The sequence below is a fragment of the Scyliorhinus torazame genome, chromosome 20 (assembly GCF_047496885.1).
Source record: "Scyliorhinus torazame isolate Kashiwa2021f chromosome 20, sScyTor2.1, whole genome shotgun sequence".
Taxonomy (NCBI): domain Eukaryota; kingdom Metazoa; phylum Chordata; class Chondrichthyes; order Carcharhiniformes; family Scyliorhinidae; genus Scyliorhinus; species Scyliorhinus torazame.
Genome location: NC_092726.1, coordinates 43,104,271 through 43,120,224, shown reverse-complemented (window position 1 = coordinate 43,120,224; position 15,954 = coordinate 43,104,271). Strand labels below are relative to the sequence as shown.

The 15,954-nt window shown below is 50.5% G+C and overlaps 1 protein-coding gene across 1 annotated transcript in view; it reads right to left on the bottom strand.

Annotated features, from left to right (window-relative positions):
• The window catches only part of LOC140396757 (uncharacterized), a 28,185-nt gene extending 22,829 nt beyond the window's left edge, over positions 1-5,356 (bottom strand). The window contains exon 1 of the mRNA XM_072485491.1: positions 5,157-5,356. Within this exon, the coding sequence (XP_072341592.1) occupies positions 5,157-5,315 (159 nt within the window). The 5' untranslated portion in view covers positions 5,316-5,356. The remainder of the gene's footprint in view (positions 1-5,156) is intronic.
• Positions 5,357-15,954: the final 10,598 nt, after the last annotated feature.

Below are 15,954 nucleotides of genomic sequence, written 5' to 3'. Positions count from 1 at the left end.
CAAACCCCCACCCCAAGGCTCCTATAGCCAGCCCTGCGGCCTCTCAGGCCTCCCGACAATCTAGAAGCTTCCGTTCATCAGCTCCCGCTAATGTACCCGGAGCTCTTCCTCCAGCAGACATTCGAAGCACTCTTCACTATTTTCAAAATGAAAGGTTTCCAATTTCCGAATTTTGAAACGTTCCATTTGGATTGTTTTTTTCCCCCTCTTCCAGAGCCTGGTGCCCCTCCCTTTGATCCCAGAACCATCTCAAATTGATGATAGTTCCCAGCATCGAGTGTTTCCAATCTAAATACACTGGCACCTGGTGGCACAATGGTTAGCACTGCTGCCTCACAGCGCCAGGGACCCGGGTTCGATTCCGGCAATGGGTCACTTTCTGTGTGGAGTTTGCACGTTCTCCCGGTGTCTGTTGGGGTTTCCTCCGGGTGCTCCGGTTTCCTCACACAGTCCAAAGGATGTGCAGGTTAGGGGGACTGGCCGTGTTACATTGCCCCTTAAGTGTCTAAAGGTTAGGTGGGGTTAGGACGGGGAAGGGGACCTGGGTAGGGTGCTCTTTCAGTGGGTCGGTGCAGACTTGATGGGCTGAATGGCTTCCTTCTGCATTGTAGGGATTTGATGAGGCTACCTACTTGCCAAACACCACAAGCATTATCACCTCAAGTCATTGAGGAACGCTCTCCCACTCCACGTCCACCACACTCCCCAACAGTGCAGGCACCCATTCCCCAGTACTGCTAGATTAAATCCCCGTTTGCCATCTTCCTCTGTATCCTGGGCTCGACTATTACAAAAACACAGACAACATTTCCAAGTCCTGCACAAATAAAATACACAATGCGAACTTTCCAGCGACAATTAATTCTTGCTAAAATCCTGCAACTTTCTGATTCAGCGACAGGTCGATCGTCAGCTTGAAGATGAGGCATTGGCCCGGGGTCAAGGCAGATGTAAAACATCCCACGGTCCACAGTCAATGACCATGTGGCTAATTGTGGCAGCTTGCTGTGCAGTAATTAGCGTATTTACCATATTACAACAATGACTAGACTCAAAGGGCCTTCTTTGGCTCCCAATTCGCTTTATCGCCAATAAGGTCCTGGAAGATTCTATGTCAATGCTCATTCTTAATTTTTTGATACCAAAATTATTTCTTTTGAAACTATGTATCAGTGACACATTGATCAGAAACTGAACTGGACCCAGCCATATAAATACTGTGGTTACCAGGGCAGGTCAGAGGCTGGGAATCCTGCGGAGAATAACTCACCTCCTGACTCCCCAAAGTCTGTCCACCATCTACAAGGCACAAGTCAGGAGTGTGATGGAATACTCCCCACTTGCCTGGATGAGTGCAGCTCCAACGACACTCAAGAAGCCCGGCACCATCCAGGACAAAGCAGCCCCGCTTGATCGGCACCCCATCCACAAACATTCACTCCCTCCACCACCGACGCACAGGGGCAGCCGTGTGTACCATCTACAAGATGCACTGCAGCAACTCACCAAGGTTCCTTAGGCAGCACCTTCCAAAACCACAACCATCTAGGACAGGGCAGGTGTTGAGAGGCAGGTGGGGTCCCGATCATGGGAGAAGGGTTTAACGGCCGTGACCGACGTTTGAGAACGCCGGCTGCGACTGGCTTTTTAATGGAATGGTACGATTTGTCCTGCCCGAAGCTGCGGCAGAGAGCAGGTCACGCGCCCGGCACGCACATTGACGCCACTCGCCCTGTACGTCTGTGCTTTTGCCGCAAATTGATCGAGGAGAGATTCCTCCATTTTCTAACTGCGAGCAAGCAAGGCAACAGAACTGTGGAAGACTGAAGATGGATTGTTTGTTATAAGGAAGAGAGAGGTCCAGAGACACAAACAGGGCTTGTTTAGGATTTAGGAGGACAAGGGCAGCAGACACAGGGGGAACCCCACCACGCAGGTTCTCCGTCACTCACCATCCCGACTAGAAATATATTGGCCATTCCTTCACTGTCGCTGGCGCAAAAATCCTTGAAATCCCTCCCCCTCATCACATTAGAACCATAGAATTTCTACTGTGCAGAAGGAGACCATTCGGCCCATTGAGGCCACATCGACCCTTCGAAAGAACATCCCCCCCACAGACCCCCTCCCCCACCCTACCACCCCACCCAACCTGCACATCTGTGGATTGGAGGAAACCCACGCAGATACGGGGAGATACAGTTCTTGGGGCTAAAGAGATTAAGGGATATTGGGGGTTGGGGGTGGGTGTGGGAGGCGGGTACTGAACTTGATGATCAGCCATGATCATAATGAATGGCAGAGCAGGCTCGAAGGGCCGAATGGTCTCCTCCTTCTATAATCTATGTACGGTTCCACAAAGGGCTGTTTAGCACAGGGCTAAATTGCTGGCTTTGAAAGCAGACCAAGGCAGGCCAGCAGCACGGTTCAATTCCCGTAACAGCCTCCCCGAACAGGCGCCGGAATGTGGCGACCAGGGGCTTTTCACAGTAACTTCATTTGAAGCCTACTTGTGACAATAAGCAATTTTCATTTTCACACAGTCACCCAAGGCTGGAATTGAACCTGGGTCCCTGGCGCTGTGAGGCAGCAACGTGAACCACTTTTCCATCCCATGGACCTCTTGGGCTCCTGCCATTGAAGAAGGCAGCTCATCGCCACCTTCCCAAGGGCAATTAGAAGTGGAAAATAAAGGTTAGCCGAGAAAGCGAAATCCACATTCGAGTGAATTGACAAAAGTGCTTTGGCACGCAATGAGGTTCTCAAAAGTTCTATATAAATACTCGCTCTTACTTGCTGATACTCTCACAACACAAACAATGTTACTTAAGCCACAACTTATCAATAACACAACAGATATTAACTATAGTTTAAAGCCTGTGTTCTTCCTGGTGAATAACTAATGTGGCCATGAAACCTGGGAAGGAGTATGGATCAGTCCCAATCGATATCCGCACCCTCCAATTACATGATTTAGAATCAGAGGGTCCCTACAGTGCAGATGGAGGCCATTCGGCCCATCAAGCCTGCACCAACCCATTGAATGAGCACTCTGCCGGTATCCACCCAAACCTGTCCCCGTAACAAAATCTGCACAGCTTTGGACACTGAGGGGTAATTTAACACAGCCAACCCACCTAACCTACACAGCTTTGGACACTGAGGGGCAATTTAACACAGCCAATCCACCTAACCTACACAGCTTTGGGCTGAGGGGTAATTTTACACAGCCAATTCACCTAACCTACACAGCTTTGGACACTAAGGGGTAATTTTACACAGCCAACCCACCTAACCTACACAGCTTTGGACACCGAAGGGCAATTTAACACAGCCAATCCACCTAACCTACACAGCTTTGGACACTGAGGGGTAATTTAACACAGCCAACCCACCTAACCTACACAGCTTTGGACACTAAGGGGTAATTTAACACAGCCAACCCACCTAACCTACACAGCTTTGGACACTAAGGGGTAATTTTACACAGCCAATCCACCTAACCTACACAGCTTTGGACACTAAGGGGTAATTTAACACAGCCAACCCACCTAACCTACACAGCTTTGGACACTAAGGGGTAATTTTACACAGCCAATCCACCTAACCTACACAGCTTTGGACACCGAAGGGCAATTTAACACAGCCAATCCACCTAACCTACACAGCTTTGGACACTGAGGGGTAATTTAACACAGCCAACCCACCTAACCTACACAGCTTTGGACACTGAGGGGTAATTTAACACAGCCAACCCACCTAACCTACACAGCTTTGGACACTGAGGGGTAATTTAACACAGCCAACCCACCTAACCTACACAGCTTTGGACACTGAGGGGCAATTTAACACAGCCAACCCACCTAACCTACACAGCTTTGGACACTGAGGGGCAATTTAACACAGCCAACCCACCTAACCTCCACAGCTTTGGACACTGAGGGGCAATTTAACACAGCCAACCCACCTAACCTCCACAGCTTTGGACACTGAGGGGCAATTTAACACAGCCAACCCACCTAACCTACACAGCTTTGGACACTGAGGGGCAATTTAACACAGCCAACCCACCTAACCTACACAGCTTTGGACACTGAGGGGTAATTTAACACAGCCAACCCACCTAACCTACACAGCTTTGGACACTGAGGGGCAATTTAACACAGCCAATCCACCTAACCTACACAGCTTTGGACACTAGGGGGTAATTTTACACAGCCAACCCACCTAACCTACACAGCTTTGGACACTAAGGGGTAATTTAACACAGCCAACCCACCTAACCTACACAGCTTTGGACACTAAGGGGTAATTTTACACAGCCAACCCACCTAACCTACACAGCTTTGGACACCGAAGGGCAATTTAACACAGCCAATCCACCTAACCTACACAGCTTTGGACACTGAGGGGTAATTTAACACAGCCAACCCACCTAACCTCCACAGCTTTGGACACTAAGGGGTAATTTTACACAGCCAACCCACCTAACCTACACAGCTTTGGGCTGAGGGGCAATTTAACACAGCCAATCCACCTAACCTACACAGCTTTGGACACCGAAGGGCAATTTAACACAGCCAACCCACCTAACCTACACAGCTTTGGACACTAAGGGGTAATTTTACACAGCCAACCCACCTAACCTACACAGCTTTGGACACTAAGGGGTAATTTAACACAGCCAACCCACCTAACCTACACAGCTTTGGACACTAAGGGGTAATTTAACACAGCCAACCCACCTAACCTACACAGCTTTGGACACTAAGGGGTAATTTTACACAGCCAACCCACCTAACCTACACAGCTTTGGACACTGAGGGGTAATTTAACACAGCCAACCCACCTAACCTACACAGCTTTGGACACTAAGGGGTAATTTTACACAGCCAACCCACCTAACCTACACAGCTTTGGACACCGAAGGGCAATTTAGCATGGCCAATCCACCTAACCTGGACATCTTTAGACTGTGTGAGGAAACCGCAGACACGGAGAGAACATGCAGACTCCGCACAGTGACCCAAGCCGGAATTGAACCCGGGACCCAGGCGTCGCGAGGCAGCCGTGCTGACCACTTTAGCTTGAAGAGTTAGTCAATAAATGAACTTATGGAACATCCTCTCTGGAGACACCGTTCGGCTTCCCCTCACCCGGTGTCTCTCCCTGGCATTGGCTGCTCGCCTCTTGCCAAACTGGTCCTGCACGTCAGTGCTGGGATCGTAATGGCCAGCTGGCTGCCTCTTGAATTTCCTGACGGGGGCCAGCATGGGCAATGGGCCCAGGGTCAGGTCCAGGACGTCGCTCATCATCTCAGCCTCTGGCACCAGCAGGAGCTGCTCAGGAGGACAGTCCCCAACCTCCCCCAGCTGGAAGAGCTCACAGTCCTGCAAACCCTCACACTCCACCTCCACATAGAGCTGCATGTCACTGCCACCCTCCATCTGCCACCACCCCCACTCCATGCCTGCTGCCCTGACCAGCTGGCCTTTATTGACCAGCTCCCCAGCCCAGCCCAGCTGCTCACTGCCCCAATCAGTCCAGCAGGGGGCCGCCGCACGCAGCATGCCGGTCGCTGTAGTTCCCCCCGCCGCCCGGCGCATGCGGGAGGCGGCAACAGAGACTACAACTCCCGGCCTGCCCCGCGGTGGGGCGCGTGCGCACTTGCTTCCCGCCTCTCCGGAGGAGGCTCGTGAGGGTGTGTGATAGAGAGAGAGAGAGGGTGATAGAGAGATAGATGGAGAGAGTGTGATAGAGAGAGAGAGAGAGAGAGGGTGATGGAGAGAGTGTGACAGAGAGAGAGTGAGAGAGATAAAGAGAGAGAGAGAGAGAATGTGTGAGAGATAGATGGAGAGAGTGTAATAGAGTGATAGAGAGATAGAGTGATAGAGATAGAGTGACATGGAGCGATATGGAGAGAGAGTATGGAGGCAGTGTGATTGATGGAGAGAGTGATAGAGAAAGAGTGTACTAGAGAGTGTGATTGACGGAGAGAGTGATAGTGATAGAGTGAGAAATAGAGTGAGTGATAGTGTATGATAGAGAGAGAGTGATAGAGATTAGTAGTGAGTGATAGAGAGTGAGTGATAGAAAGAGTGCTAGAGAGAGTGAGTGATAAAGAGAGAGTGATAGAATGTGTGAGAGATAGAGTGTATGTGAGATAAAGTGCGTGTGAGAGAGGGGCAGAGTGATAGAGAGAATGAGAGGGAGAGAGTGATAGAGAGAATGAGAGGGAGAGAGTGATAGAGGGGCAGAGTGCTAGAGAGAGGGAGAGAGTGATAGAGAGAGGGAGAGAGTGATAGAGAGAGGGAGAGAGAGAGGGTGATAGAGAGATAGACGGAGAGAGTGTGATAGAGAGAGAGTGAGAGTGATAAAGAGAGGGATAGAGCGAGAGAATGTGTAAGAGATAGATGGAGAGAGTGTAATAGAGTGATAGAGAGAGATAGAGTGTTAGAGATAGAGTGACATGGAGCGATATGGAGAGAGAGTATGGAGGCAGTGTGATTGATGGAGAGAGTGAGAGAGAGTGATAGGGAAAGAGTGTGCTAGAGAGTGTGATTGACGGAGAGAGTGATAGAGAAAGAGTGTACTAGAGAGTGTGATTGATGGAGAGAGTGATAGTGATAGAGTGAGAAATAGAGTGAGTGATAGTGTATGATAGAGAGTGATAGAGATTAGTAGTGAGTGATAGTGAGTGATAGAAAAGAGTGCTAGAGAGAGTGAGTGATAAAGAGAGAGTGATAGAATGTGTGAGAGATAGAGTGCGTGTGAGAGAGGGGCAGAGTGATAGACAGAATGAGAGGGAGAGAGTGATAGAGAGAATGAGAGGGAGAGAGTGATAGAGGGGCAGAGTGATAGAGAGAGGGAGAGAGTGCTAGAGAGAGGGAGAGAGAGAGGGTGATAGAGAGATAGACGGAGAGAGTGTGATAGAGAGAGAGTGAGAGTGATAAAGAGAGGGATAGAGAGAGAGAATGTGTAAGAGATAGATGGAGAGAGTGTAATAGAGTGATAGAGAGAGATAGAGTGTGAGAGATAGAGTGACATGGAGCGATATGGAGAGAGAGTATGGAGGCTGTGTGATTGATGGAGAGAGTGAGAGAGAGTGATAGGTAAAGAGTGTGCTAGAGAGTGTGATTGACGGAGAGAGTGATAGAGTGAGTGATAGTGTATGATAGAGAGAGAGTGATAGAGATTAGTAGTGAGTGATAGAGAGTGAGTGATAGAAAGAGTGCTAGAGAGAGTGAGTGATAAAGAGAGAGTGATAGAATGTGTGAGAGATAGAGTGTATGTGAGATAAAGTGCGTGTGAGAGAGGGGCAGAGTGATAGAGAGAATGAGAGGGAGAGAGTGATAGAGAGAATGAGAGGGAGCGAGTGATAGAGAGAGGGGCAGAGTGATAGAGAGAGGGAGAGAGTGATAGAGAGAGGGAGAGAGAGAGTGACAAAGAGCGTCGGCGAGGGGGGAATTCCTAACGTGGGGACGGGGTACAGCAAGGGGGGAATTCTGAACCTGGGAGGGAATGACACGGGGAAGTCCTTTAACCAGATGTGTATTGAAATGAGGTAGGAATCTCATTCTGTCACAGAATTTAAAAAAAAAAAATTAGGAGTACCAAATTATTTTTTCCAATTAAGGGGCAATTTAGCGTGGCCAATCCACCTACCCTGCACATCTTTGGGTTGTGGGGGCGAAACCCACACAGACACGGGGAGAACGTGCAAACTCCACACGGACAGTGACCCAGGGCCGGGATTCGAACGCAGGTTCTCAGCGCCGTAGGCAGCAATGCTAACCACTGTGCAGCCCCTATTCTGTCACAGAATTTACAGTGAAGAAGGAGGCCATTCAGCACATTGAGTCTGTACTGGCCCTTGGAAAGAGCACTCTATTAAAACCCACACGTCCAACCCACCCCATCCCCGTAACCCAGTAACCCACTTAACCTTTTTGGACACTCATGGTCAATCCATCTGAAGAAAATGAAAATCGCTTATTGTCACAAGTAGGCTTCAAATGAAGTTACTGTGAAAAGCCCCTAGTCGCCACATTCCGGCGCCTGTTCGGGGAGGCTGGTACGGGAATTGAACCATGCTGCTGGCCTGCCTTGGTCTGCTTTCAAAGCCAGCGATTTAGCCCTGTGCTAAACAGCCCCACTAACAAGCACGTCTTTGGACTGTGGGAGGAAACCAGAGCACCCGGAGGAAACCCACGCAGACACGGGAAGAACGTGCAGACTCCGCAGACAGTGACCCAAGCGGGTAATCGAACCCGGGTCCCTGGAGCTGTGAGGTAGCAGTGCTAACCACTGTACTGCCGTGCGTGTCCAAGGGGAGAGGGGGGGGTGGAGAATCGGAAAACAGATCTCACTGGAGAATTCCTGCTTTCTGACTATGGTGGGATTTTCTGCCCAGCTGCCGGTTGGGCGCGAGGCAAACGTGGGCACAATCCACCCCCGCGGGAGGGCTCACTGCAGGGCTGGGTGTTACACACTGCTGTTCAGCCTTACAGCAGCAGATGTCCTCAGCGAGCTGCTGTGCTCGACACCACACAGTCAGCTAACCGGGCAGCCAGGAGTCAGGGCTGCTCACCGGGAGAGCAGGGAGCATGCAGCGACACCCCCCGCCCCTGTCAGCACTAAACCAACCTTCACCTCCTCATTCAAACCAGCAGTCTGGCCAAGCAGCAGAATGAAAATGCCGGTTTATTTTAGCAGATACAGCAGTGGCAATGGGTGAACATTGAGTTAATGGTTATTTATTTTCCGTGATGGATAGGGCAAGTTTGTCAGATGGGCCAAATGCAGGCAAATGGGGTTAGCATAGATGGGACTTGGGTTGGCATGGACAAGTTTGGGCTGAAGGGCTTGTCTTTGTGCCGTAGATTCTATGATTCTCCTCTGAGCCAGTTCCGGGTGCGGCGATGACCAGCTGAGTCGCACGTTTCGGCACCTCCCGTTGGAACGGACTTTTGGGCTCTTAATAGGAGCCCCAACGGCAATTTATACGGCCAAAAACACTGTGCGGTAAACCAGAAGGGAATCCCCCCGGACACGCATGGAAAAAGGAGAGGATAGCGGCCGGATTGCAGAGGATCCTCTGGAGCAGCGGCAAGGAAGGGAAGCTCGAAGCAAGATGGCGTCGGAAGGTGGCCGTTTGTTATGGGGCCCGGAGCAACAAGAGTTCCTGCGGCGCTGTGTGGAAGAGCTGAAGAAGGAGGTGAAGAAGGAAGTGTTGGCCCCGATATTACAGGCGATTGAAGGGCTAAAGGAGGAGCAGAGGACCCAGGAGCTGGAGCTTCGGGTCGTGAAGGCAAAGACTGCTGAAAACGAGGATGAAATACAGTGCCTGGTGCTGAAGGCAGAGACGCACGAGGCACAGCACAAAAGGTGTGTGGAGAGGTTGGAAGCACTGGAGAATAATTCGAGGAGGAAGAATTTAAGAGTCCTGGGTCTTCCCGAAGGCGCAGAAGGAGCGGGCGTCGGGACATATGTGAGCACGATGCTTCACTCGCTAATGGGATCGGGGGCCCCGACGGGCCCTTTGGAGGTGGAGGGAGCCTATCGAGTTCTGGCGCGAAGACCAAAGGCTGGAAAAAATACCTCGAGCCATAGTGGTGAGGTTTCTCCGCTACAATGACAGAGAGACGGTCCTCAGATGGGCGAAGAAAACTCGGAGCTGTAGGTGGGAGAACGCGGTGATCCGCGTATACCAGGATTGGAGTGCGGAGGTGGCGAGAAGGAGGGCAAGTTTCAATCGGGCTAAGGCGGTGCTTCACAAAAAGAAGGTTCAATTTGGAATGTTGCAGCTGGCGAGACTGTGGGTCACACACCAAGGGAAGCACCACTACTTTGAGACGGCAGAAGAGGCGTGGACATTCATTGTGGACGAGAAGCTGGAATAGTCTAGCGAGAGAAAGAGCTTCTGGGACAAAGTGGTGGGGTGATTATGCGGGGCGAGGAAGAGGAAGGGGGGGGGATGATTTTTCAATTTGTTAATTCTGTGATCCTGTAACTTTTCTCTCTTCCCCATGTTGGGGGGGGGGAGTATGAGGAACTGTGGGCGCCGGTGGGACGGAAAGGGGAAGGAGAAGGGAAATGCGCCATTATGGGCGGGGCCGAGTGGGAAACGCGGGATTTGCTCCCGCGTTATGGTAATTGTGGAGGGAACAGGGACGCAGGAAGGAGGGGGCCTCGCACAGTGGGGGCCGAGGGCAAGGGGGGAAGCCGAGCTCAGCCAGAGTTCGCTGACTTCTGGGAGCAACATGGGGGGTGCAACTACGCTAGAGGGGGATCTAGGGGAGGGGGGGGGGGTTAACTGGGTTGCTGCTGCTAAGGAGAAGGGGGAGCTGTTATGGGGTGGGGTGGTCGAGACGGGGGGGCACCGTCGGTGGGATATACGGGTACGTGGGAACCGGGTGAGGAGCTGGGTTAGAAAAGGGGATGGCTAGTCGACAAGGGGGGGGGGGGGTAAAGAGCCCCCCAACCCGGCTGATCACGTGGAACATGAGAGGGCTGAACGGGCCGATTAAAAGGGCACGGGTATTCGCACACCTAAAGAAATTAGAGGCAGATGTGGTTATGTTGCAGGAGACGCACCTGAAACTGATAGACCAGGTCAGACTACGTAAAGGATGGGTGGGGCAGGTGTTTCATTCGGGTTTGGATGCGAAGAATAGGGGGGTGGCTATCTTAGTGGGGAAACGGGTACTGTTTGAGGCAAAGACCATAGTGGCAGATAGTGGGGGTAGATACGTGATGGTGAGTGGCAGACTGCAAGGGGAGGCGGTGGTTCTGGTGAACGTATACGCCCCGAACTGGGATGATGCAAATTTTATGAGCCGTATGTTGGGACGTATCCCGGACCTGGAGGCGGGAAAGTTGGTAATGGGGGGAGACTTCAATACGGTGCTTGATCCACGGCTGGACCGGTTGAGGTCCAGTACCGGGAGGAGGCCGGCAACGGCCAGGGTGCTCAAGGACTTCATGGAGCAGATGGGAGGAGTAGACCCCTGGAGATTTATTAGGCCTAGGAGTAAGGAGTTCTCATTTTTCTCCCATGTTCACAAGGTATACTCACGGATAGACTTTTTTGTCTTGGGAAGGGCACTGATTCCGAAGGTGACAGGGACGGAGTATACGCCCATAGCCATTTCGGACCACGCTCCACACTGGGTAGAGGAGAGGAAAAAGAACAGCACCCACTCTGGAGAATGGATATGGGCTTATTGGCGGATGAGGGGGTATGTCTAAGGGTGAGGGGGTGTATCGAAAGGTACTTGGAGCTTAATGACAATGGAGAGGTTTAGGTGGGAGTGGTCTGGGAGGCGTTGAAGGCGGTGGCCAGAGAGGAACTGATATCCATAAGGGCACATAAAGGGAAGCAAGAGGGTAAAGAAAGGGAGCAATTGTTGAGAGAACTTCTGAGGGTGGACAGGCAATATGCAGAGGCACCGGAGGAGGGATTGTACAGGGAAAGACAAAGGTTACATGTGGAATTTGACCTGCTGACCACGGGTAAGGCAGAGGCACAGTGGAGGAGGGCACAGGGTGTACAGTATGAGTATGGAGAGAAGGCGAGTCGGCTAATGGCCCACCAATTGAGGAAAAGAGGAGCGGCGAGGGAGATAGGTGGGGTGAGAGATGAGGGAGAGATGGAACGGGGAGCGGAGAGAGTGAACGGGGTGTTCAAGGCATTCTATGAGAGGTTATATAAGGCTCAGCCCTCGGATGGGAAGGAGGGAATGATGTGTTTCCTGGATCAGCTGGAATTCCCGAAGGTGGAGGAGCAGGAGAGGGCGGGACTGGGAGCACAGATTGAGATGGAGGAGGTGGTAAAAGGGATTGGGAGCATGCAGGCGGGGAAGGCCCCGGGACCGGATGGATTCCCGGTGGAATTTTATAGGAAATATATAGACCTACTGGCCCCGCTTTTGACGAGAACCTTTAATGAGGCCAGTGAAAGGGGGAAGTTGCCCCCGACTGTGTCGGAGGCGACGATATCGCTCCTTTTGAAGAAGGAAAAAGACCCGCTGCAGTGTGGGTCCTACAGGCCCATTTCCCTTTTAAATGTAGATGCTAAGCTCCTGGCCAAGGTGATGGCGACGAGGATAGAGGACTGTGTCCCGGGGGTGGTCCACGAGGATCAAACTGGGTTCGTTAAGGGGAGACAGCTGAACACGAATATACGGAGGCTGCTAGGGGTGATGATGATGCCCCCACCAGAGGGAGAGGCGGAGATAATGGTGGCGATGGATGCCGAGAAAGCATTCGACAGAGTGGAGTGGGACTATCTGTGGGAAGTGCTGAGGAGATTTGGTTTTGGAGAAGGGTTTATTGGATGGGTACAGCTGCTATATAGGGCCCCGGTGGCAAGTGTGGTCACGAACCTTTGTCCTAGATTAATCATAGATTATCATCGAATTTACAGTGCAGAAGGAGGCCATTCGGCCCATTGAGTCTGCACCGGCTCTTGGAAAGAGCACCCCACCCAAGGTCAACACCTCCACCCAGCACTAAGGGCAATTTTGGACACGAAGGGCAATTTATCATGGCCAATCCACCTAACCTGCACATCTTTGGACTGTGGGAGGAAACCGGAGCACCCGGAGGAAACCCACGCACACACGGGGAGGATGTGCAGACTCTGCACAGACAGTGACCCAAGCCGGAATCGAACCTGGGACCCTGGATCTGTGAAGCAATTGTGCTATCCACAATGCTACCGTGCTGCCCTTAAGAACAAATAAATCTACACTATATCATTTTACCGTAATCCATGTACCTATCCAATAGCTGCTTGAAGGTCCCTAATGTTTCCGACTCAACTACTTCCACAGGCAGTGCATTCCATGCCCCCACTACTCTCTGGGTAAAGAACCTACCTCTGACACCCCCCCTATATCTTCCACCATTCACCTTAAATTTATGTCCCCTTGTAATGGTTTGTTCCACCTGGGGAAAATGTCTCTGACTGTCTACTCTATTCCCCTGATCATCTTATAAACCTCTATCAAGTCGCCCCTCATCCTTCTCCATTCTAATGAGAAAAGAACTAGCACCCTCAACCTTTCCTCGTAAGACCTAATCTCCATTCCAGGCAACATCCTGGTAAATCTCCTTTGCACCTTTTCCAAAGCTTCCACATCCTTTCTAAAATGAGGCGACCAGAACTGTACACAGTACTCCAAATGTGGCCTTACCAAAGTTTTGTACTCATCACCTCACGGCTCTTAAATTCAATCTCTCTGCTAATGAACGCGAGCACACCATAGGTCTTCTTCACAGCTCTATCCACTTGAGTGGCAACTTTCAAAGATGTATGAACATAGACCCCAAGATCTCTCTGCTCCTCCACATTGCCAAGAACTCTACCGTTAACCCTGTATTCCGCATTCATATTTTTCCTTCCAAAATGGACAACCTCACACTTTTCAGGGTTAAACTCCATCTGCCACTTCTCAGCCCAGCTCTGCATCCTATCTATGGCTCTTTGCAGCCGACAACAGCCCTCCTCACTATCCACAACTCCACCAATCTTCGTATCGTCTGCAAATTTACTGACCCACCCTTCAACTCCCTCATCCAAGTCATTAATGAAAATCACAAACAGCAGAGGACCCAGAACTGACCCCTGCGGTACACCACTGGTAACTGGGCTCCAGACTGAATATTTGCCATCCACCACCACTCTCTGACTTCTATCGGTTAGCCAGTTTGTTATCCAACTGGCCAAATTTCCCATATCCCATGCCTCCTTACTTTCGGCATAAGCCAACAATGGGGAACCTTATCAAATGCCTTACTAAAATCCATGTACACTAGATCCACTGCTTTACCTTCATCCACATGCTTGGTCACCTCCTCAAAGAATTCAATAAGACTTGTAAGGCAAGACCTACCCCTCACAAATCCGTGCTGACTATCCCTAATCAAGCAGTGTCTTTCCAGATGCTCAGAAATCCTATCCTTCAGTACCCTTTCCATTACTTTGCCTACCACCGAAGTAAGACTAACTGGCCTGTAATTCCCAGGGTTATCCCTAGTCCCTTTTTTGAACAGGGGCACGACATTCGCCACTCTCCAATCCCCTGGTACCTCCCCTGTTGACAGTGAGGACGAAAAGATCATTGCTAACGGCTCTGCAATTTCATCTCTTGCTTCCCATAGAATCCCTGGATATATCCCGTCAGGCCCGGGGGACTTGTCTATCCTTAAGTTTTTCAAAATGCCCAACACATCTTCCTTCCTAACAAGTATTTCCTCGAGCTTACCAATCTGTTTCACACTGTCCTCTCCAACAATATGGCCCCTCTCATTTGTAAATATGGAAGAAAAGTACTTGTTCAAGACCTCCTATCTCTTCAGACTCAATACACAATCTCCCGCTACTGTCCTTGATCGGACCTACCCTCGCTCTAGTCATTCTCATATTTCTCACATATGTGTAAAAGGCCTTGGGGTTTTCCTTGATCCTACCCGCCAAAGATTGTTCATGCCCTCTCTTAGCTCTCCTAATCCCTTTCTTTAGTTCACTCCTGGCTATCTTGTATCCCTCCAATGCCCTGTCTGAACCTTGTTTCCTCAGCCTTACATAAGTATCCTACTTCCTCTTAACAAGACATTCAACCTCTCTGTCAACCATGGTTCCCTCACTCGACCATCTCTTCCCTGCCTGACAGGGACATACATATTAAGGACACGTAGTACCTGTTCCTTGAACAAGTTCCACCTTTCACTTGTGTCCTTCCCTGACAGTCTATGTTCCCAACTTATGCACTTCAATTCTTGTCTGACAACATCGTATTTACCCTTCCCCCAATTGTAAACCTTGCCCTGTTGCACGTACCCATCCCTCTCCATTACTAAAGTGAAAGTAACAGAATTGTGGTCACTATCTACATTCTCTCATCTTTCTTAGATTGGGAATTACCAGACTTCCATGTTTCAAATGACATATCTTTCCATATTTTCAATTACAAAGTGCACATCTAAATACTTCTTCAATGTTACGAGGGTCTCTGCCTCCACCACCCTATCAGGCAGCGAGTTCCAGACTCCCACCACCCTCTGGGTAAACATTTTCCTCACATTCTCTCTAAACCTCCTGCCCCTCACCTTAAATCTCTGCCCCCTGATCATTGACCCCTCCACCAAGGGAAAAAGTTTCTTCCTGTCTATCTGTGCCCCATATAGTTTTATACATCTCAATCATGTCCCCCTCAGTCTCCTCTGCTCCAAGGAAAACAACCCCAGTCTATCCAACCTCTCTTCATAACTATAACTCTCCAGTCCAGGCAACATCCTGGTAAATCTCCTCTGCACCCTTTCCAGTGCTATCACATCACTCCTGTAATGTGGATTCCAGAACTGCACACAGTACTCTAGCTGTGGCCCAACCAACGTTTTATACACTTCCAGCATAACCTCCCTGCTCTTAAACTCCATGCCTTGGTTAATAAAGGCAAGTATACCATGTGCCTTCTGAACCACTGTATCCACCAGCTCTGCTACCTTAAGGGACCGCTGTGCATGCACACCAAGGTCCCTCTGATCCTCGGTGCTTCCCAGGGTCCTGCCGTTTATTGTGAATTCCCTTGCCTTGTTTGTCCTGCCCAAGTGCATCACCTCACACTTATCCAGATAGAATTCCATTTGCCACTGATCAGCGCATCTGACCAGCTTGTCTATATCCTGTAATCTAAGGCTATCTTCCTCACTTGCCTACCGAGTGTGTATGAGTGAGAGTGCATAGGTCTCATCAGGTGCTTGAGTCTTGAGAGCGTGCGTGAGACTGAGAGCGTGCGTGAGACTGAGAGCGTGCGTGAGACTGAGAGCGTGCATGAGACTAAGAGCGTGCGTGAGACTGAGAGCGCGCGTGAGACTGAGAGCGTGCGGGAGACTGAGAGCGTGCGTGAGACTGAGAGCGTGCATGAGACTAAGAGCGTGCGTGAGACT